Source organism: Crocodylus siamensis, chromosome 3 (genome assembly GCF_052110815.1).
Source record: "Crocodylus siamensis isolate JL-2025a chromosome 3, ASM5211081v1, whole genome shotgun sequence".
NCBI classification, from domain to species: Eukaryota; Metazoa; Chordata; order Crocodylia; family Crocodylidae; genus Crocodylus; species Crocodylus siamensis.
Window position 1 is genome coordinate 148,344,893 of NC_143397.1, and position 24,785 is coordinate 148,369,677.

At 42.9% G+C, this 24,785-nt stretch overlaps 1 protein-coding gene across 1 annotated transcript in view; it reads right to left on the minus strand.

The window, feature by feature from the left end:
• RIPOR2 (RHO family interacting cell polarization regulator 2) overlaps window positions 1–12,903 on the minus strand; it is a 91,248-nt gene extending 78,345 nt beyond the window's left edge. The window contains exon 1 of the mRNA XM_090039498.1: window positions 12,793–12,903. Within this exon, the coding sequence (XP_089895624.1) occupies window positions 12,793–12,853 (61 nt within the window). The 5' untranslated portion in view covers window positions 12,854–12,903. The remainder of the gene's footprint in view (window positions 1–12,792) is intronic.
• Window positions 12,904–24,785: the final 11,882 nt, after the last annotated feature.

Consider the following 24,785-nt stretch of genomic DNA (forward strand, 5'->3'; position numbering starts at 1 on the left):
CAGGGCCATGTTATCTGGCTTGTAAGGCGTCCCACAAGTCTGAAATTTGGCAGCAATTAGCACTTCCACCACTCCCCTCCAGCAAATTTCTGGACCCATGGGGAGCCTCACAGGCTGGATGACACAGCTCTAGGGTCTGATCTGGTGCACTAACTTATAACATGAAGACTGTCTGCTAGGGAGCATCATAGTGAAGCATGCCACACCTGCTCCCTGTGTTTTGCCCCAAAACTGATATAATGTAGTTTCTGTAGTGGGGTGTGTGCTATATCCTCTCCCAAGAGAGCAAGCCCTATGCTATCCTAAGCCTACATTACATCCATTTTGGGGTGTAGCATACATGGAACAGGTATGGTATGCTTTGCTACAGCACTCCTTAGCATTTGATAGTATGGATGAGCCATTTTGCTTGTTCTTCAGCATAGTGGGTGCATCTACATGTGTCATTAAAACACCAAACTGCTGTGGTCCAGGGCACACGTGTAGATGCTGCACCTGGGACTGCAGCAGTTTGAGTTGGGGCAGAGCAGCCCCAGGCTGGCAGGGGGGCCAGTGGGTCAGCCCCAGGCTCCAGGAGATTGTATCAGGTGGTGGAGGTGCTGGTAGGGGCACAAGAGTGCCCTTTGTCCACTGCCCTGTGGAAAAACCACAGTTATTCTGAAAGCAAGCCAGTGAGTTCAATATTACATTGGTGTAACTAAGAAAAACTTAACCCTCTCCATGTTAAAAGAGGGTTTTAAATTTCCATATTTCTTCCTGTTTTATGGGACCAGAGCAAGACTTATTTTGTGATATTTTTCATAACCATTTTTGCTGGCCCCAAGACACAGCCACTGCTTTTTGTTCAATAAACATTTCAGTGCATGTTCTCCGGCTTAAACATAGCAAATATGAGACACATACAAAACTGCTGTGCAAATGAAATGCCATTCTGTGGAGTGCAATGACAATTCCACTTCTGTAAATGCAGGGGCCGAAACTACATCTGTTAAATGTTTAAATAAAAATTCCAAAGCTGATATGGTCCATAGAAGAAACAGTCTGGAACCAAAACCCCAATCTCAGCATGCCTACGCAGCCTGTGGCATGAGATTAGGCAGTTTATGGGTTCCAGCTTTAATATGGAAGCTGAAATTTAATCCCTTGTAAAACTTTGATTTTGATGTTGAAAGGCAAGGGACAGTTTCCTCATAAGACAGTAAATTGCCCCATCACTACACAACTCACTAGCAGAAACTAAAAAGTTTTCCATGCCATATAGTGAGTCTGTCAGTAGATCTCAATTGCAAAGGATATATAATGCAACCCCAGAAATCATGTTAGGGCCTTGGCTTGGGTTCATAGCGAAGGTTAAATGACAGAGACTGGTTTTCTAATATATGACCTATGGGTACTATTTTCAGTGCAGCATTTAAAGTGATTAGTGACAGCAACCCAGCACTAATCAGTGGCTCATGTCTCTGATTAAGCTAAACCCCTGGTTTGCAACAAGCCTCAGGAATAGAAAGGGCAGGGAGCTTCACACACACATATATAGGGGGATGAGCATGTTACTAACAGATTGCAAGTCTGCTTGCCATTCTGTGTCTTAAAAAAATGGACCAGAGTTAAACAGCATTGTAAAACACAATCCTTTTTGTTCTAGTCAACTTTGAAACATTTTATCTGCACCCTTTTCACCACTTTTCCCTAAAGAAAGAATGCATAACATATACAAATAGTATCTCTTGCCTGCTGCTCCTTTTCCCTACGTGTCTACGGCTAAGTACAAACAGTCAAAAAGCCCAAGGCTGAATCGATTCAATCTTTGCAGGTTAGTCTAAGATGCATAGATTGAACCAATCAGCAAGTGAATGGACATTCACTTTTGATTTTGGAAATGGAGCCACAGGCCTGCAGTGGCTCAGGCCAGAAACTGAGGGGCTTGACCAAGTCTAGCCCGCCCACCCTATGTGGGAAGGAGAGTTGCAGGGTAAGTGCAAAGCATCCTGTGATGCTGGAGGACCATGAGTTAACTTGAAGTTGAAGGGGCTCTTAGACAGAAGTTCAGTAAACCAATTTAACCTAAATCAGATAAGTCTGATACTGCATGCTTCCAAGTTTATCTTAAACTGGTTTCAGCCATTTTGAAAGTGAACTTATGCACTGAACCTCTGTTGTGTTACATATTTGAATCAGTTTCTGATCACTGGTTTATATGTAATGTTTGTCCCTAGCCTAAGTGTTTAAGAGGAACTTAGAGAAATGGCCTGGTTTTCTACAATTTAAAAAAAATATCCTTACTACAAGATGCTCATTGGAGTACATTCTACTAGCTCCAGGTCAGAAAAGTAATGATAAAAATGACAACAGGGCTTTCTACACTTAAGTTATCTGCACTGCTGCATTATGATTTGATTCTACAGTCCTGACTTGAATGAAACTCCACAGTCATTTAGTTTATAAATTGAAAGGTTCTTTTACCTCCACTCCCATGCAACCTAGGTAATGAAAACCAAGCTGTGCTCTTTCTCCTTTTGACAGTAACCACAGTGCTCAAGAGTTTGCAGTTGGAATTCTGCTATCAGTTCTGCTGGTGATGCGTGAGGCAGAAGAAAATCTTACTTCCCTTTAGCTATATGAGCACTGTGATACTAACAGGGGGTAAACTCATCCTCTAGTCAGGAAGTTCTGTGTGTGTGAGAGCCTGGGAGCACACTGGTTAAGAAGATTACATTGCTACACAGCCACTATAAAGCACACATCTGAATAAATAGTGTGCTTTTTCAAGTTCATCTACATCCCATAACTGCAGTTCCTCACCACCAAAGCATGCTGAAGCAAGGAAGATGAAGAATAAAAAATTCATGGAGTGTAGATGCAAAACCAGCCCATTAGCTAAGGGTCTTGAATCATGCACTGTGAGAAGCTTGATGGAAAAAGTCCTGAAGAACTGTATAGTGATGACTCCACCAGGGCTCTATAGAAATCACTCTGAAAACCTATTGAATGTAATGTATTATGATTGCTCTCCATAGACTTTTAAACCATTGTATAGAACTCTCCAGGAAGGATGTAATTCTCAATTAAGTTCTGTGGGTTTGTTCAAAAAACCTGTAGGCAGCCTTTCAATTTCAACAGGGCTTTTACAGAACAGAAATGCTGGGGTAACTCCAGGTTGTCCCCTGAGTTGATTGATACTTTCTGCAGTTCTTGGGATTTCAGAAGTTCCTGTTAATTCAGTGGTGACCCGGTGCTGGGATTCAGGGATGGATCCCTGATGCGCCCCCTTTTTTGCCGCTGTCCCTGACTGATACAGGTGTGGAGGAAGCCCCAGAGCTGCTCCTGCTCCACTCCAGCTCTGGGCTGTGGCTGTGCAGTGTGCCAGGTTCAGCAGGGGATAGCAGCAGGGGCACATACATTCCTCCTTCCAGCATATCCATCCAGATACTCCCCCTCTGTGCAATTTTGGTCAGGCCGCAGCTGGAGTACTGTATCCAGTACTGGGCGCCGCACTTCAAAAGGGATGTGGCCAGCCTGGAGAGGGTTCAGAGGAGGGCCACCCACTTGGTGAGAGGGCAGCAGGACAGGCCCTATGAGGAGAGACTGAGGGACCTGAACCTGTTCAGCCTCAGCAAGAGGAGGCTGAGGGGGACCTGATGGCTGCCTACAAACACATCAGGGGAGATCAACAGCAAATAGGTTGAGCCCTTTTCTCCCCAGCACCACCTGGGGTGACAAGGAACAATGGTAATAAGATGGAGAATAGGTTTAGGTTAGAGATCAGAAGGCAATTTTTTACAGTTGGGGTGGCCAAAATCTGGAACCGACTTCCCAGGGAAGTTATCCTCGCCCCTACCTTGGGCAAATTCAAGAGGAGGTTGGATGATCACGTGTCTGGGGTCTTGTGAACCTGCTTTCATTCCTGCCTGTGGCAGGGGGTCAGGCTAGATGATCTGTTCAGGTCCCACCTGACGCTAGCTACTATGAAACTATCTGCTCCCTACTTACCCCGCTCTCACAAGTGTCCCCTGCTGGCAGGAAGCATGGACTGGAAAGAGGAACCTGCATACCACTGTCCCTGGTGAAGCCCAGCTCCCTACATAACTGCTCCCAAAAGATCTTGGCTGGAGCAGCAGGTCAGCCAGGGACAGCAGCAGTGGTGTTGGCAGGGGGCAGATCCTCCTCCTTCATGTATACCTGCTCCTTGACCAGTTCTGTGGTATCCCCTGCCATACTGGGGGCTCCAGCTGTGTGTCATCCCCATCCCTTAATCATTTGAGGGGTGGCATACCACACCCCTCTTTAGTAAATCCTGGATCTGCCTATGCTGAGATTGTTCAACTTCAAATTATGCATCAGAAAAAAGGGGGCTGTGACATTTCAGGAAGTAGAGAGTCATTTTCACAAGGAGTTTATTAAAATTCAGGGTAGCATGGAAACAGTTGCACAAAAGCTTGTAATTTTACTGTTCCTTTAGTGTTACTTCCTCTTAGGTTTGGTAAGAGGAGAGGAAGAAGCAGACCCACCTAAAAGGACAGCTTTGCATGATGAAATTAAGAGGTGTTGCAAGTACTTGTTTGTCCTTTGAAGGTAATTCATATAAACTGAGTCTTTTTTTTTGTAATGTGGGGATCTCTACACAGTGCTAACAGTTAGCAAAGAAGGGCATCCAGGGGCCCAGCAAGTGCAGTGAGCTGTATATGGGCAATATTGTGAGAGCAAGTTATGTTTTATGCTTATAGTTACAGTTATAGTTATGCTTGGATGTTTTGAAAACCCTGTTCTTTATTTTCACTCTGTTCCTTGCAGGACCCACTTGTTTTATGTTTCCCCACTGGCTTTAGTAGGAACCACTTTTAAAAGTTAAGGCATAATAGCCTGACTTCAAGCACCCATTTGTTTAAACTCTGAACTTCTGAATCCTTTAATTTCCAGGTTAATTGCAACTGAGTGAGATGATGTCCTCTCCAGACACTTTTTTAGCTGATTCATGTCTGCATGCTACAAACAAGCCTGTTCCTCCCAAGTTTTCCTTTAGCATTTCAGTCTCACTCTTCATCCACCTGAAAAATGTGTATTGGCTGGAGGTAAGAAGGTGGTTGGCTATTCAGGGTATACATACTTCCTTTTGTGTGGCTCACAGAATATTCTCCAGAGCATACACATATTTTATCCTATGGTAAACTTCACAATTGAAATGGGATTATTTTATTTACAGCCGCAAAAGAAGTGAATTCAAACCTCTTGACTAAGGGCAGGTCTGTTCTGTGGTTGTGGTATGTTCCAGTTAGGCCACTATCTGAACACACCCACGCATCCACACCTTGCATTTCCTTGGGCACATTTCAGATCTGGCAATAAGCTAATACAGTGTTTCTGTGGTAGTCCCTAGCAACCATTTTCAAGCATGCTGGAGGCCAAGGGCTAGAGTAGCTGCAATGGGATACTCCAAAGCATCTTCATCTGTGTATTTCTGGGTTTGGAAGTAGAGGTGCATGGTTGGGGTGCATGGGGACTGTGTCATAGGTGGCCTAGTCTAGTGGTAAGAGCCTAGAAGAGGCAAGAGCCAGAGGTGGAGTGCAAAGTACCCAAACTCAGACACAATTCCAGGTTTAGAGACCAAGTTACCAATCAAGTGAGGGTTCTCGAGTCAGAGACCAAATGAGGAAATCCTAGGGTGAAATCCAAGTCACAGGCCGAATCAGCATTCTGGACTGAGTTTCCAAAGCCAAGGGGAATTTCCATGCAACTGGATTCTAGAAACAGAGCTAAGCAAGGTCAGAAGTCAGAAAACCAAGAGTGCGGGGTCCAGGAAGGTTTTCCCACAGCAGACCTTCAGATGGCCTGCTGTCTGCTGCCACAGGTGGACCTCAGTGGGGAGGCTGTTGTGCCCTGCAGCCAATAAAGAAACCCGAACAAGAGGCAAGCTGGCACATAGGCTAGGGTACAGCTCTCAGTGCCTCTGGCAGGTTTGGTCAGCTTGGCAATTACTATGGACTGGGCTGTGCTATACCCTCACTTACTAAAATGCTGGAGAACCAGACTGACCTCCAAGGTTTACGTTTGGATTTAGGCATCCTAACAAACAGGGCCTGCCCAGTTCATTTAACTGGAAAACATGGTTAAATAACTAGCAGCCAGGAGGTCATTTTCACATTGTCAAGTGCCTGACATTTGTAACCCTTCTTCCCCATATTCAGCCTCTTGAACCATTTTCCAGTTCTGCACAAATGTGTGAACTAATTGTAGCCTTAACCTAGAACTTCCTGGCCTGGTCGCAGTGGGTGTGTCACACCCTTGAAACATCCACCACAAAGCCATATTTACCATGTGGGCATGGGGAAGAGCATTTCTAGCAGGCTTTGATACTGCCCTGATTTGTTAAAGGCATGAAGTTGTGCATTCCACTGAATCATTCTCAATTTGGTTTATTACTTTAATAACATGAATAGAAACAATAAAAAACTTACATGTTACAGAGCACTATACTGAGAAAAGGAAGCACAACAGTTGGATAAAACTTAAAGGAAGGAAGAGGTTTGGTTCAAATACTGCCATGGTACTTGTTTAGCAGCTGAAAGTATTGTCTGATCATACCTACTGAGTTGCTTCTCTAGCCCATAACTACTTTGCTCTCTTCCCTGAAGACTGGCTAAGTGCTGCTAATTTATGCAACCTGTTTTTTTATTAACATTCACCCAGTAATAACGTCAAAAGATAAAAACAAAACAGGCTGGCATCGAGGCACAGTGAAGAATAAGAGATCAAAGATATTTAATTACAAAGAAGAACCAACAAAGCAAAAACAGTGTGTGATTTCAGTCATTTTTTTAAATACAGACATCAAGCCGTCAATCATTTCTACTTAAAATACGGAGCTTGTTACACTGGTAAAAATAATACTTCAGCTGTCATGGGACAACTGGGACTCTTGAAAAGCTAAAATCATCATGGGTCATTTAGTGTGTGGGTGTTTGGGGTGTAGATGGGTGAACAGGTGTGTCTGACTCTCATTGTAGATGATTGAACTAAAAACCAGAACAGGTTATAGACTCCTTCAATGTTCTGTAGAATTTTACATTTGCATGATAACCACAATCATTAAGAACTAGTATAATAAATTGCCTTATAAATATTTGATGTAGGAAAAGGGAAAAGAAACAAAAACAAAAGTCAACAGCAAATTTGTTGCATAATTTTATAAGCCATCCTCTTTTTGTATGATAGTGAGGGATATAAATGTTTTTGGCCAAATTATCTTGAATCTTTGTCCAAAGGCTAAAAGCAGTGATTAAGTTATGTATATTCTATAAGAAAACACTGTTGTCTTGGTGATGAACTTAGAGTAGAGCTCAGCATGGCATAAAGATTCTCCATCTCTGGGAATGAGAGATTAGTTGGTGGATGGTTGATGAGCCATAAAAGCTTTCAGGGAAAATTGTCCCTAATTTCCCAATAGCTAGAGAGCAGCATATGCCATGGTTAATGCATTTTACTGTTGTGGAATATTCAGCATGATGCCCTTAGTCTTTTAGGAAGGAAGGAAATGTTCAAGGTTGGTTTTTATGAAAATTTAGAAAGCTGGGAGGGGGGAGGGGAGGATATATATACCCATTGGAAAATAATTTTGAAATGCATACATTATTTTTTCAAGTGTATACCCATCAATTTGATAATACACATGTGAAGTTTATGTGCTCTTTGCAAAGCACATTACATACAAAATACACCTTGTCATCTTGGTTAACAGACTGAACAGAAAGAGACTGGGAGGAAGAATGGTCCAGTAGTTGGGCACAAGCCAGAGAATTAGAATGCCTGGTAAGATACTGACTTCCTTTGGGCAAGCCACTTAGATGTAGATCAATAAGATACCTAAATACTTATTAGGATCTGGGCTTCAGAACCAAAGACTGTTCTATTATTCATTAGTTACACTGGAAATGCTACTTCCCTACTTCCTAGGCATGTTGTAAGGCTAATACACCAAAAATGGCACTCAGATACTACATAGAAATGGTGAGATGGGTGAATGAATGGGGCAGAAGTTTTATATGGGAAATAGGAGAGTGGAAGCCATGTGCAAAGAGAGGGGGCAGTGTAGGTGAGAGTCAGGTTCATTCTCTAATGGACTGCAAGGTCTGCCAAAGCCCCAGTAAGTTTCACCAGAGTCCCTGTACAGCTAGCTGGTGGTACATTTTTGAGGATTATTGTCTCTTTGGCATATTCATGGACTGTTTCTTTGAGCCAGGGAAATTGCCTTGCAAAAACTTTGTTAATCCACAATTAAAACACATTTAGCTGAAAAGTCCACGGCAGAATGCTATTTTCCCTAGAGACAAGCAGTCTCTAAATTCCAAGATATGTTCTACTTGATAAAGATGTTATCAAACATTTGCCTTCATGGCTGTGGTCATCCAAACAATGTAGGACTTTAAAGGTGTCACTTTAAAGGTGTCACTCAGGTAAATTTTATGCAAGCTCATTAAGAGCAAGTTATTGTTTCTGTGTCACTAACGAGCTCAACCTACGTGATGGATGAGTGAAACTTCTTGTCTCATTGTGATACTATGGGAACTGTTAAGGTAGTCTGTGTACCGTAACTGTACACTTCTGTATTTGAGGATGATTTTTCTTGTCAGTGGACCTTTTTTAGCTTGTCGCATTTTTTTTCACCAAAGGATTTTTTAGCTATGTAAGATTGTTGCAATTTAACTTCAACAGAATGAAGTTTTTGTCTGTAAATAATGGCATGGTGCTGGTAGTTTTTTAAAGGGAAGATCCTTCCTAAGTTTTTCCAAACATAAAAAGTGTACAGTAGTTTACACCACCAGTGCAAATAAAGGTGACTTCTGTTTACATTCTAATTTCAATTAAGCCTCAGACCTAATCATGAAACTTAAACCTAGAACGTTTATGTGTTTTCAAAGAGGCAGTTTCACCAGGAAGCAAACTCATCTTGTACATTTTTTAAACATACCTTGCAACTCAATGTAATTGCCATTCTGTGGGGAGCTCTTCACTAGATGGTAATGTGAAGAGAATGGATACATGACCTACTAAGCTAATCAGCTCTGAGCAGGCAAAGGACCTCTGAGACTTCCAGTACAATGTTATGGACAGTCTATAAGAAGACGTTTGCTTACTAAATATCATGAAAAATAGGCGGGGTTCATGCTTTGGAAAATTTCAGAAGATTTTGTCTTAGCTGTAGGGAAAATACTGAAAAGTAGGCCAGTTACTGTAAATGCAATCAAGGAGCCTATTCAGGAGGTAAAAAGGGGGAGATAACTTATTACAAGCCTAGCAGACCACAGGCTAGTTTGGTGTAGCTATATAAAAAGGCTGATAATAACTATAATAAATTAAGTTCTAATTGGTATGATTCATCTGAGAACTCATTAATAGTAACAATTAATAATTGTTTACTATATGAGTATTCACATGCCTGCAGCCTTGGGCTGTCAGCCTGCCAAGCCTGTGCAGGATGCTAGGAAACCTTGATACGGAGGATTCCACCTCTCCCCAGACTTCTGTAGAATTTCTGACTCTTGTAGAAAACATGGACATTCATTATATTTTGGGGTTTACACTTCATATTATTCACTGGTGTAACATAACGTTTTTAAAGTAGAGCAGGGAAAGAAATGAACAGTAGCTATGTACTAATCCAATCAGTGCAATGACAGAAATGGTAGAGTTCTCAGGGATAATGCAGAAAAGACAGAAATGGTCACTAAATATTTCTCGTCTATATTTGGGGAAAAAATCCAGGGGCTGGATTCCTATCGTATAAGACAATGGAATACTTTCCATTTCTATCTTTCACAAACAGGATGTTTTGGAGCAGCTGCTGAAGTCAGAGATTTTTAAATCGGCAGATCCATGTAATTTAAATCCAGCAGTTTTAACAGAGCTTGCCAAGAAGCCTTCTAGATCATCACTGAGACTTGGAGCACTGGGGAAGTTCTGGAGGGCTAGATGGGAATGTCTGTCCTGCCTCCAGGAATGTCTGTTCCTGTGGGTGTTAGCAAGATGCATGCCCTGCCCATTAGCTCTGCTGCACACACACCAATGCCAGACCTGAGTGCTCCCTTGTGCTTCACTCAAGTTTATTGCATACTCTTACTCACAAGCCTAAAAGATGACCTTAATATCTCTACTGAAAAGGGAATTGCATTATTACTGTACTTCTTCACAGGTCTTCTTCAGCTCTGTGGTAGAGCTGCTGTAGTGGAACCATGCTATTGCTTCCCCTGATTGATTGGTGCTGCGCTGTCTCTTCTCTGTGAACTGGGAAGGTGCCCAAGAACCTGGCTCATACCTCCTACCTGACACTACCCACTCAATGTTTGTGACCAGGGGCAGATCCAGAGGGAGTGCACTGGTGCCGTTGCTCTCCCCTTTGATTCCTGCTCCACCTGAAATCTACCCGATACCTTCTAAACTCTTCATTTCACCAATGTTAATGACCCTGTCTCCTTTTTAATGGTCTTGATGATCCACTAATCAAGCTAGCATTTTCTTCTGTAATTCTATAGTCTGTTAGCTGCTCCTGGTAATGTAGTTCCCATTTCACAGCCTTGCAGACTCTTTTTAACTCATTGAAATAGCGTTATATTTTTTTTTGCATCAGTCTTAGACTGAATAATGCAGCCCTTGGCCCCAGGCATATTAATAAAGCTTCTAGTTCCTTTTTACCTGGAGAAAAATGTGTTGTGTTATATGTGATGATGCACCTCACCCCTTTTCAAAATCCTAGATCTGGCCAGGGGAATGATCTTAATGTCACACTGAATGGATTTAGCAAATGCTTAGGGAAAAAAAGCAGACCATTCCAAGTTTACTAACAAATCTATTTGGGGAAAAAGGATCGGGGTAAAGGGAACAACATAGAATGAGCTTCTAATCCATAAAGTATGGAAACTTGGTCCTAACGTGGTGGGTTCAAATCATATTACAGCCATGAACAGAGTGGTGAAAGGAAATCTCTGAAAGGGATGATTGTTCTGCCTCTGAAAGAGGCAACCCTTCTACAGATAAGTCATCAATGCCAGAAATGACTTATCTGTGGGGCCCAAAAGGATTCAGAAGAGCTATAGTTTTAACTTCAGAATGCATGACACTACATGAAATTGCAGACATATGCTTTTCACTATTACACCTCTGCCCCTATTTCATATTCGTATCAAAAGCCTTCTCAGTGACTGTGGAGCCTAGAACACGGTGTCCTGAATGGATCATAGGTGCTTTTGAAAACTTTACCCAGATGAATATGCACATTGAGTCACAGTAATGAGCTATCCCAGTGTCTCTCAACCTTTTAAACTTGAGGCATTCTTTAGTGGACTCAGGGCCCTCCCCGCATAACTTTTGTGAATTGAGTGGCACCCCATTTCAAAAACGTATTTATATATTACAGTGCTTACTTCCTTGCAGAGGGGACAGGTGGAGGGGGTAGGGGGCCAGCCAGGCAGAGGCCAGCCTGAGTCTGTGCTTATCTGTTTAACTCACACCTTAAGGCACCTGTCAAAGGATCTCATAGCACCCTGGTTGAGAATCGCTGATCTATCCTGTAACCAGTAGTATGTGCCAGTTGCCTCAAAGGAAGTTGTAAGAAATTGTAGGTGTTGGTTATGGGGTAGCTTGTCCCCTTGGGAAAGCTTCTTTCCCAACCTTAATAGTTAGAAATTATCTGATAGTTTATCATTCCTTCCAGGATGCACAAGCTGAATTTTATGTCATATGATCACAGTTTTCAGATACAAGCTATAAACCTTGTCAGCAAAGCACCCTTACTGTCAGTTGATTTGCCCAGTGCCGTTCCCTTCTTTGCTATGATTGTTATAGACTGCTTTCATAGAAATGAAAATGCACGGATTAATGTCCCAACCTCTCTTTTCTGCAAATATCTGCCACCTCTGGATAAAAAATATATCACAGGTTAAGAAGCAGGAGTGTATTTGTGAGAAATGCATGACCTATTAATAGGCTGTACACATCATTGACACAAGGATTTTAAAATGTGCTCTCCCTTTCTGTTTAGTCTTTGCTCAGGCTAAAATATCTGGGTTTTGCCCACTTCTAAAGTTTCCCATCAAAGGCAAGCTTTGCTTTACTGCAGTTGCTGAAACAGTGCTGCAAGTGCATTTAAAAGTTAGCGGTCTTGGGGCTCTGCCTGCAAAAACTTTTGTGTTTTTGCAGGTAGAGCCAATAGGAACTCCTTCCAGAGAGCAAGTGTCTGCAGAAGCAGGTAATTATTTTCCAAGGCAATGTAGTATAGCAGGAAAAGGCACAACAAGACACTACCGTGCCTCCACCGTGTTTAATCATTCACATTAATGAGTGCCAAGTGGTCCCTTCTGATTTAGTAGCCTTTACACTCCCCTGGCATGGCTGCAAATGACTGCCCAAGGTGTAAGGCAATGGAGCATCGGGCTCACAGTGTCCATCACTGAACATGGTCCTCCACAGTTGCTTTACAAAGTGCAGCCAGATGAGAGGATACTCTTTTACGCATTGTTCCCCCTTGTCTTTCTCTTCTAAATTAACCTTCTCATGGTGGAACCCGTCCGCCTATTCAATGTGAATCGCAGTCACTATATTTACACCCAGAATGCCTCGTTCCCATTGTTTCACAGAAAGTAAGGAAGTCCGCTCATCCTTGTCACTCTGTGAGTCCCAATGCATCAATGGAGAACTTCAGTCAGCAGAGAATTTCAACTTTTCCCAGATAATTAGAGCACAAGCTAAAAATCTGTCTGGCTTTATACAGGAAAAAGATTATGTTTAATAAAAAGGGTTCTTTACCGTCACAGAAGACATCTGTTTCTCCAGGTATGGCTGGATCTTCTTGTAGGTCCTGCTGCATTGTGGCCACAACTCAGCTAGAGGTAGCCGTTACAGAGCTGAACGCTTGAAGTAGCTTCTATGCTATAAGAGGACTATTTCCTTTCACCAGTTTCCTTAAACATTTTAGTAGTGGCAGCTTCCGCATCTGCACTTACGAAACAGCCTCATTCATATGAATAAGCTTTCTTGTTTTTATTCATGTGCTTTGAGATTGGGTTTGAGGTGGGGTGTTTCTTAATGCTGAGAGAGGAAGAAGCTAGAGGGGAGACATAGACGGGACTGGCTCAGAATGCAGGATGCATTTTCAGCCTGGCTGGAGTGAATACTCTTCCAAAGCAACAATGCCAGCAGAGATGTTATTTCAAAGAAGAGTGTGGGGTTCTTTTGCATATGAATGTGAGTCTTTGCTGGTGGCAGTGGTAGAGTCAGGGAGCAATTCCCATTCGTCTTGCTATAGAAAAGTTCAGCTTCCTGACGAGGACAATTCAATTCAAGTACTTCTTCAGTGTCCTGGTTTCAGTGGGAAGCTTCTTAGATTAGCATGTTAACGCAACAGTATTTTTTTTCTTTCTTTTGAAAAGGAAAATTTGTGGATTTACGTGTAGGTAACACTGAGCTCAGTTGTGATCGCAGTAACAAGAACCCAGTAACAAGAAGGCATTGGTGGCTCTCAGGGTATATGGCTTTTTCTTTTTTTACTCCCCTAAGTCATCATTTTGGTTTCATCACCAACCTAAAGCACTACATTTTGTCTAGCTCTAAACTGCTGATCAAAATCAGAATGCCTATCAAACCTAAAGTAAAAAAAGAAAAAGACATCTCATTTACATTTGAACATCAGGAATATTATTTTAATACCAAATCAGCCCTGCTGATGATTTTTCCAGTTGCTTACTCCAGTGGCCAATGTTTGGGAATGATTAAAACAAGGAGATTCACTCCTGTTAAATGTTTTGTTGTCTGTGGGATACTCATGCCTAGGGACTATCTGCTTGCTAGACTTTTGAATCTACCACTGAAAGGCTTACATTTCTGCTCAAGTTTCTACTGGCTTCATCTATTCATTAGAATAAAAGTGTGTGTGTGTGGGGGGGTACTGGAACCTGAGAAGATTATTCTCCCATTTTTATTTGTTTTTTTTTGTTGGGGTTTTGTTCTGTATTTTGGTTTTTGGGGGGTTGTGTTGGGGTTTTTTTTTGCTGTTAGTGCATGTTGTTCTTCCAAGGAGAATGAATCCCATTTGACGTTTGCCTATTGATTGATGTCAAACTGGACTGAGATTTCCTCAGGGAAGGGACTGCTTCTAATGTGTTGGTACAGTACCTAGCACAATGGGCTAATCTCCTATCCCAGCTAGGGCCTCTACATACTACTGTGATTAAATAATTGGAAAGAGAATAAGAAGTGACAAAAGGAGAAGAGGCAGTTTTCTGGGAAGACAACAAGAAGGATAGAGGAAGATGGGATTAGGAACAATAGGAATCATGTATTATGAAAAGGGAAAGTGATAGGTGAACAGAAAAAGGTGGAGAGGGGAGGGATAAAGTGGGAAAGAATCAGTCCAGAGGGAAATCAGGCTCTTCAAGTGCCATCCAAAGAACAGATAAAAGTTCAGGAAGAAGTAGGAGCTATTGGAGTCTTCTATTGGAGACTCACGTAACACTGGGCAAGTATGAATAGGAGTGTCACTCACAAGTCAAGCAAACTGTGGCAGAACTAGGGTGGGGTGATTGGGGCAGTTGCCCTGGGCACCAGCTTGGGGAGTAGGCAGCAGAAAAAAATGGCTGTTGCTGAAGCTATACAATCACACTGGCAGCAGTCATGACAACAAAAAGTTGTTGCTACCCCAGTGTGTGGCAGCTGCCCAGGGCACCAACCATGTCACTATGCCTCTGAAGGGAAGTGACTTCCACGCTAGTTTGCACCAGTGAGGCCTCATTTAGAGTACTGCATTCAGTTTTGGGCACTGTGCTTCAAGAAAGAGGTGGACAAATTAAAGTCAAATGGAAAGTAATGAGAAGGATTAAAGTTCTGGGAAAGACATCATCAGAAAAGCCAGAAAGAACTGGGATCACTTAGTTTGGGGAGTAGAAGACTGAAGCTAGGTACAGATATTCAAAAAGCCCGAGGCAGAATCAATCTAAGTTATGCGGTTTTCTGTAAGTGGTGTAGTTTAGATCGGTTGTGAACAAAACACACATTCAGCCTTTGGTGAAGGTGGGGAGAGAGGAGCAAATCTTAGACCAGCTTCTGCCATTTTAAAGCCAGTTTTGTGTGCCAGACATCCATTCTGTTATGGGGATAGATTGGTTTCTGATCCCTTACACTGGTAAAAGTGTAGTGTCTGTACTTGGGATACCCCTGAAGGGTAAGTGATAACAGTTCTCAAATACATGAAGGTGTACAGAGGATGGTTATTGACTGTCCTCAGTGACTGCAGGGGACAGGACAAGAACAATGGTCTTAAATTGCAGCAAGAGACATTTAGGTTGACTATTAGAAAGAACTTTGTCACGGTGATGGTGGTTAAGCACTGCAATAAATTATTTTAGAGAGGTGGTAGAATCTCCATCGTTGAGTGTTTTTAAGAGCAGGTTAGGCAAACACTTGTCTAGAATAGATGCAGATGATTCTGCTTTGAGTGGGAAGTGGACTAGATGGCTTCCTAAGGTCCCTTCCAGCCTTGCCTTTTCTATAATTCTGTGGATGGGAAAACCCCAAAAATAAGTGAAAAGGGGGAGGGAATGGGGACAGAGGAATAGAAGAAAGGTAGAGTGTAATATTTCCATTAAAATATTTCCTTCCCAGAGCCACACCAGGACTTAAGATTTAAATCCTCCCTCTATAGTGACCTCTGCCTTATCTCCTTTGACTGTTATGAAGGGAATCCTGACCCTGACAGAATCAGTGGCAAAAATCTCATTGATTTCATTTGGGCCAGGATTTTACCCAATGAGGATCAATGCTGGGCAAAAGCAGCTTACATTTTAAACCCACTATGAGGTGTTTTGTGCACCTCATAATGCTGTCATTCATGGAGACATGAAACATTTGAAACTCACAGCTGGCATGGAAGGAATGGGGAAAAAGGACAAAACACACACTATAAAAAAGATGCTAACTTCCGTGTTCTGTCTTGTCATTATGGCTCATTTGTAAATTGAGCACAGAAAACTTTAGCCATTTAGCAGAGTTTCTGAAACACTAAGGAACAAGGAAGGCTGTACTGGTTATTGTGGCACTTCCCTTTTGTACTTCATTTCCCGTAGGACTTGAAGTTATTTCCTTGTGCACTGTGTTCAGTCAGCCCATCTGATGCTTGTTACCTTGACAGCCCTTTTTAATCTTTTATTTCCAGGAATTAAAAGGCATCAAAAGCTGTTTTCTCTCCAGAAAACAACTGTCACCCGAATGAACACACAAACTAGACTGGTGGTGAATGGTAATGACTCACCCATCACTGCGAATGCACAAAGAACAGCCTCTTTGATTCATTCCCTTTCACGATACTGCCTCTCCCTGAATGACAGGCTCACCTACCACCACACTAGCTTGTGAAGCTGCTGGAGGAAATCTGTCTTGAAAGGAAAAGGAGACCACGTTATTTAAAACTGAACAGTTTAACCTGCAAAAATGATCTATATTCTGGTGGTCAGAGTTGGTTTTCCTTTCTCTCTGCCCTCTCTCTGATTTGTGCTTGGAGGTTGGTATTTATCTGTGTTCAAACTCCTGATCTCAAGCCTCCAAGAACCCGACCCCCCTACTTGGACACCACCTCCTTTTTTTCTCTTTCCCTCCTGCCCATTACGCAAGAAGCACTTAATCTCTCTCTCAGTGAAATAAATACTGCTGCTTTTCTTTCCAACTGTTGGTTAAGTCAGCCACTCCAAACATAATCTAATGAGAGTTTCTGCAAGGCTCTCGTTCTTTTTATACAACCACATCTGATGATTGTTATCTCAAAATGTTACCACCCATCCTCCAACAGCATGTAAACAGAAACTGGAGGGTGACAAGGTAGCAAAAACAAGAGCGGAGAGTGTGGACGGGGCAAGAAACAAGTACTCCAAGCCAGCTTTCAAAATAGCTTATATGAAGCAACATTACTTTATAAGAAATGTTTTCCTTTGTTGTTTCCTCTGCAGCCTATGGAAGAAGATGCCTGTCTTGTTGACCTCTGTGAGATTTTATAATAATGCCACAGGAGGAACTAGGTAGTCATATCACACTGTAATTAAGATCTCCCTTGGGGCCACTATATTGAGATACTTCCCCTCTATGTGGCATTGGTAAGGCCACAGCTGGAGTACTGTATCCAGTTTTGGGCACCACACTTCAACAAGGATGCGGATAATCTTGAAAGAGTCCAGCAGAGGGCTACTCATATGGTTAGGGGCTGCAGATAAGGCCCTACAAGGAGAGACTGAGGGACCTGGATCTCTTCAGCTACCACAAGAGAAGGCTGAGAGGTGATCTTGTGGCCATCTACAAATTCATCGGGGGCTAGGAGGGGGAGCAAGGAACAGGAGATATTCTGTTCACCAGGGCGCCCCTTGGAATAACCAGGAACAATGGCCACAAAATGACAGAGAACAGATTTAGACTGGACATCAGGAAGAACTTCTTCATAGTAAGGGTTGCCAGAATCTGGAATGGGCTTCCAAGGGTGGTGGCGCTCTCCCTTACCTTGGGGGTCTTCAAGAGAAGACTGGACAAGCGCCTAGCTTGGAGTCATCTGACCTCAGTGCTCTTTCCTGCCCAGGGCAGGGGGTCGGACTCGGTGATCTACTGAGGTCCCTTCCTGAGGTTGTTGATAACTCAGGGGACCCCATCTTATCACAAAATCATATTTAGTGTCACACTAGGTAACTTATTTTCTAACAGGATGCATTTTTACAACATAGACAAGGTCAGGGTCAGGTGCTTTCAGCATAATCATTCAGGCTCTCAGGAGGCACTTTTCCATCTGTGTGTGCATGGCTGTTCCTCCTGGGGAGATTCTAGCCTCTTTTATGGTAGACCTATGTCATGACAGTGACATTGTGAAGAAGGAATTTTTTGTCCTATTTTGGCTTTGTGAAACCCAGGATTCAGAATCAATGCTGGAAACACAGATGAAAAAGCATTGGCATTTCTGATTCTTAGATACTTTGTTGTTACCTCAAAATCAGGACAAGAAGTTGAAATAATGAAATTAATTAGCCCTCAGCAGAGCTAATTGGACTGTCCACAGCACCACGCTGTAGCTACACTCTTTCTGCATGTATGGAACTGGATGGTGTGTTTCAGCCCAGGGTCACCTGAAACAGTAAATTAAAGACGCATACGCCCTAGAGTAATGAGCTCAGCTTCCATACTGACTGGTACTCAGACTTTTAGGAATGAGTGACACCTCTCCAGTGCATGCAGTGTGCATCCAGCCTTCTGCTGTCGTGAGACAGGTGCCAATCAAGTTGTAGGTACTCTAAGACTATATAAAGTCTTTAAGACAGAAACCATCTTCTTGTATGTGTTTGTACAGTGCAGAATAGTGTACAGTTTGTAAAGTGTGCTGTGCACAATGAGGTCCTCTTCCTTAGTTAGCTGCTAGCAGGGTGTGAGATGTTCCTCTTTTAAGGAACAGCCACATGCATCTGGCAATGTGTCCTCTGCTTCCCGTGTCCTCTGTATTGTGAGGCAGCACAGCTGACACTACTCCTGTAGCTCCTGTACTACTGTTCTGTAGTCCCTGGGTGTCTTCATGAGCTAAGAGCAAAGTATCATTGCTGAGTCCAATCTGGAACCCAAAGTGGAAAGGATCCAATTTACAAAAATTAAATGAACTGGTTTTCCTGTTCATCTGGTTAAAATGCACTGCTAAATAACACCACTTAGATGTTTCCAGAAAGAAGCAAGACTATAGCTTGTGTGGGTTCGGGGTACTGTAACATTTTCTGCCATGGCCCTTGCTAGATCAGAGAGAGGTGGAAATTCGAGAGCCTATAAAGCAGTAGACCATAGCTCTCCATTTGGGTGGTCTCATAAGATGAAGATTTCCTTCAGACTTTTAAATGTACTTTTTGCCACTGCTCGCGCCCCTGCACATGCACTTTGGCATGCAGCAAAATGCCCCACTTTGGAGAAACTGCGATTTCCCTGCTCCTCCCGGCCCCTGGCATGCTGGAGGAACTGAGGTGGAACTAGAGGGGAGATGCTCTGGCAAGCAGCCAGAGTCTCCTGGCAGGACCAACCCGCTGTGCCTGCTGTTGCATGCTCATGTGGCATGCAATGGATGCAGCACTTTTTTCACAGCTTTTTTTTTTCTTTTTGCTACCAGGATTTCCTAGTAGCAAATTTTGCCTCTGTGCTGCAAATTTGCAGCACGGGGCATGTTTTAACATGCTGGGTATGGAGTTTGTGGCACTGCAAAGAGGTTTGTGGTGCCACAAACCACCTGTACCTGCAAATCTGGATCCAGCCAAAAAGGCCAAGGTGAGAGACTGAAGAAAAGACAGGAGAGATAGGACAGGAATGAAGCAAAGAGCCAGTCAGCAGGGGAGAGAGAACAGCCACTCAAAATGTTGAGCATCCTTGCTCTGAATATTCTTCCAATTTCAGATCTCTTGCTCATAACATCCTCTTTTGAAACCTGAGAAACAAACCACATTTGAAGGTAACAGGAGATTAGGGTTATGTACATGTGAAGGCATTCTGAAGTTCAGCACTTGATTAAAGTTAAGCCTGGCAGACTCTTGTTTTTGCCAGCTTCTTGAGTTATTTTGCATTCCCAAAATGTCTTTTCCCATCATTTTAAATTAATTTCTGACAAGGGCTATTCAGTTAAAAAGGCACTGCTTTCTAGTGAAAGAGAAATCTCAGCTGTGTGTTAAGGAGAGAACAACTCCCCCAAAGGCTGTCACACAATAGGCTCTCATTAGCTTCTCTCTGGGGTCTAATTTTTAAGGAGTTAGACTTTTTTTCCTCTCCTGTTCACTAATTATCTCGCCCCCACCCTCTCACAGTCCCACAGCAGAACATGAATCTAACTAAATCTGAGTTCAGATTTCAAATTCATGATGTCTGTGTGGGCTTGTGCTTAGGCAATGTCTTTTCGCCCACTCTAAAGACAGCATGGTTTACTGCACACACTGCCTGTGTAGTCTTAGTCACATTTGTTCTTTTGTTGTGTGGTACATATTTGTAAGTTAGTTTTAAAGGAGTAAATTATGTCAAATCACATCTAAAATATGTCTGGTCATCTTTTAGGGCAATTCACAATAACCGCTGCAGGGAGATGCACCATGTCTGAGATGGCATGACCCCCTGTTCTGTTTTGGCATCATTTTGTCACTGCCAGTCTACTTCAGGGTTTTTCCCAAGAGCTGGAGGCAGTGTGTATCCATTCTCATACTGCAAGCACTGTAAGGCTTGTCCACACTGATGGACAGTGTGTCTTGGCACCCGGGGGCCAAACACACTCTGCCCCACGCCCTGCCCAACCAACTCTGCAAGCAGGCTCTAAATCAGACATACATCTGTGTAGCTGCCCTAGGCTCCTCCATCTCTACGAACTCTCATGCCCTTGGTCTCTGGTAAGCTTGGCAGGAGATACTGTGAAAGAGCCAGCCTCACACAGTATTTTCAGTTAGGAGCATGCCTGCAATTCAGCTGGGCAGCATGGAGGGCCTGGGGCCCAAGGGTGCCAGAACACACCACTGCCATGGTGTAGACGAGCCCACAGAACATGTGAACAACACATGCTAGTTATAGGCCAGCTGTTTTCCTCCATATATCAGGGTCTCCCCACAGCCCTGTGCAACATGACAATTTTGTCCATTCAGTATGTGAGTGAAGGCACCGTGGTACTCATGGTACTTGGCAACAGTCCCTGCAAGATATGCTTCAAAAATCTTCTACTCCTCTGCCTCGTGTATCCTGCACATTTGAGCTCTCTTTGGACATCTTTGGTGCATCTTCACGAACAGGAATATGCGTTTCCCCAGGGAAACACCTTGTGCCGCTAATCCTTGTCCCCGAGGAATGCCTGTGCCACATGTGCTCTGTCAACTGTGCTGGCCTCAGAAGCCTTATCTGGGGCTCTAGGGGCCTCCAGGAGCTGCAGCCACAGCACTTCTGCCGCAGGGAGCCTGACTGGTAGCCAGAGCATGGCTCCAGCTGGTCAGGCTCTGGTTTTGGGCAGCATGAGCTGCCACCGTGTGTACCACCTTGCTTTTTTTAGGCATGGGGTTTTTTGACCCTGAGATTTCCTGGGGTCAAGCAACACCCCCCCTCCACACACACACACACACTGTAAAGTAGCAGTGCAGGGAACGCCTGCATGTGTGGCATCTGGATGCACCCCTTGAGGGTAATCCAATATCACTGTTTAAGTGTATATCTGAGTGATTATTGCCTTGTTAGTCAAGTGACATGTAGCTAACATATAGCAATCTCTTGTGGCATTTAAATGTTATTTACCAGGGCACCCCTAGGGTAACTAGGAATAACAGGTACAAACTAGTGGAGAGTAGATTCAGGTTAGACATTAGGAAGGCATTTTTTACAGGAAGGGTGACCAGAATCTGGAACGGGCTGCCAAGAGAGGTGGTGCTGTCATCTAACTTGGAGGTCTTCAAAAGGAGGCTAGATAGGCACCCGGCTGGGGTTGTCTGACCTCTGCGCTCTTTCCTGCCTGGGGTAGGTGGTTGGACACGATGATCCTTTGTGGTCCCTTCTGACTCTACAATATATGAATCTATGAATTCCAAGGCAAAAAGCTTCTTAATATCTTTTTCCCTTAATGTCTGTGTCTGTATGCATATTCAAGAGAGGAGTTTCATTTTGCACTTCATGGTAACATCTCAGTTTCCCAAAACGTGACTGCATTTTGATGGAGCAGTAATCCTGAGTCCACCTTTACATTGGATTTTCAAGTAACTTTCAGTCTCTCTAGCACTCAAGTTAACCAGGTATTTGAAGTGCTCAGTACATACCAGGGTCACTGGGTTGGGGTAGAAATATCTTTGCAGTTTCACAGATTCAAATTTCACAGTTGTCTTAGGGTTTTTTTGTTTTGGGGGAGTTTTTTTCCACTCCTACTCTTTCTAGCAAGTTTTGCACCACTTCTGGAAAAAATCCAGGCAGGTCAAATTTTTCATCCACCAGTGGATACATCCTGTCAGCTTTCATCGTTGGCTCTTCTTAGGATTTCACCCAAATAACAGTTGAAGAGGGTCTACATAGCACATCACCCTGTCTGAACCCCCATTAGCACCAAAACCACCACAAGTCCATGGAGATGTAGTATCTTTCTTATGTTATTTTCACTAACTCCACCCAAGGCTGAAGCTCCTAGGTTCACTATTTGATGAACAGGAGCCAACAGCATCTCTCTCAAAACCTTGGGCTATTTTTCAGACTCCCAGATCACACTGACAGGCATATGGGATGCTCAGATGAATGCCTCCCAACCACTTTAAATTAATGCTGCTTATGTTTTACCTACTGTAGGGACCTTATTGTTCTGCAGTCTATACTGCATTAAATTGTTCATCATTGTAGGAGGTGCATTAGTTGAGCTTTTCACATAGATCTCCCCTGTCTACTTTCCTTCCAATGCAGAATTATATTATGCAGCTAATAACAAACCTACCCCAGAGACATATTTTCTGCCGCCTGTGAATTCTGTTGAAAGAAGTCTAATTATTTAGTAGGCCTTACTTATGGCATTCACTGTAAAACTGAGGTAGAGTGGGAAGTTGTGGGCTTTGGATCTCAGATTGCCAGTGGATGCTAGAGACCATAGTGTACATTTCCCAAAGTAACACGCTAGCAGAGTTCTTCATTCTGGGCCATTACAAGACCCAAATCTTTCAAATATTATCATTCCTGCCCACTGAACTCTCCACTACCAGGTTTTACATTATCAGAAGCCAGGAGAATGCAAAGCTGGGTCTGGACTGTTTTGTAGAAGGATGTAGCTGCACCAGTTTTGATTTTACCGGACAGGTAACAACAACAGCGATGTCATGAAGGTTAGCGACTTCAGCGTAGGCTGTACAAGCCTGCCAGGGACCTTGGGTGTGTACTTGGGTTGTGAGCTTTCTCTGAACCATGTGTTCCCACATCCTCACTACTACTAGTAACCAGGCTAGCTAGAGCAGAGCTACATATGCTGCAGTCACGTTTCTAATAGCTGTATAAACATCCCCTTAACTTGACTATTTAAGAGGGCTCTAAATGTACTTCCCACCTGGAGATGGGCCCAAGCTACAGAGCTAGAATTAGGATGCAGATTTTCCCAACTTGGGCTAATTCAAATCTGGTTCAGAGTTTTCTCTCTATCCCAAGTCTTCTACAATGCAGCATGAAATAAGCAGAGACTACCTCATCCTGAACAATGAATCAAACCCCTTCCTCCCAGTCCCTATTGCTTTTCCTTATCCTGCTACTCCTCCAAATATTTTAATTCTTGTACTTTTCCCCCTTTTCTACAGCTCTTCCAAAAAAGAAATAGGAGGTGGATTAATTTTTAAAGTATGAAGGGATATGATATGGAATATTATATTTGTGCTTTGACTTCAGGCAACACTCTGCAAGTCCTTATGAAATGCATTCTCTTTGTACTCGCCCCCTTTTGGTACTTTTGAAGCCTCTGTAAATGAAGTTCTCTGAATAATTGCAACACCTGGGCTTGCTTCTGTTTTCTGAAACCACTAGAATAGGAGTGCATGGGAACGGAACTTGTGGTAAAGGAAACCTCACCACAAGGCATCCCCACCCTTTTTGCCTTTCCCCTTAAAATAATGGTACAAAAAGTGCTCCAGAGTAGATGTACGTTGGGTTCCCAGTATCTGTCCTGCAGGGGTTGCTTCACTGTCACTCCCATAAGCTGGGAGAGAAAAGTCAAATTTTTAAACACTGCAACTCTTTTGCAATGTGGTGAAGCAATGCAAAACTCAAAACCGGTGTGGTGATCACAGCATGCAGTTGTAAACAGCTTGACAGAAGGCAGCTTCCACAAGAAAAACTGTAACCTAAATAGCAGGGTGGGTTTGTGTAAAGGGTGAGGATTTGATACTTAATTGCTTCCCCTTTTGCTATAAGAATTAACATCAACCTACTCTATAGTCCTTAAAATCTGACTGGGTTTCAGCAAACAACTTTGTTGCAGATGTTATTCCATAATCCCCAGCAATTTGGACTGTAATAGGTTACTGGCCTGCCCACCTTATTTTTGTTATTTTATTTTAAAATAAGAAAAATAGGCAGAAGAAGGTCTAGTGATTTGGTTGCTATTATAGGTGAAGTGCAAAGGTTTGATGTAAAGAAAGAAAGAATAACAGCAAGAAAGCCTTCCAGGGTACAGCAGGGAAGCCAAATGGACCCATTCTTATCCTCCATTTGAAAAGCATCTTTCATCCTGAAAAAGCCTTCAAGGATTTTACAGACTTTAGCTGTGAATGAACAAATGAATGAACCATATGACTTGTGATCACTTAAGTGTATTTGCAATTTCACAGTCAATCACAATGCTATATAACAGTTTAGGTCAGAAAGTAAAGAATGGCTTTCTCCAATTGAAGCCATGGTTGGGTGTGTAAGTAGAAGGACTGTTGACCCCAGGGTTCTGGCTGAATTTTTTTGGAGTACTACTCCTACTGCTGGAAAAAAGTACCCTGAGCTCTATGTTGACCCTAAGTCAATGATTCTCAAGCAAGGTCCTATGGATCTTTTCAAGGGTGCCATCAGATGCAACATAATATTAGCACTGTTAGGTGTGCAAACTTTATTCATGACATAAACTTAGAAATTTCAAATTGGAATCCATAGTGTCAAAAGCATTCTGACCTGTTGTGTTTTTTCTGAGTTCTTTGCAACAGAAGAGCTGTCATTGTTTGAGGGTTTCAATAAGCCTATTCAAGGGTGGATCAAGCCTAAAAAGGTTGAGAACCCCACTGTCCTAAGTGTTT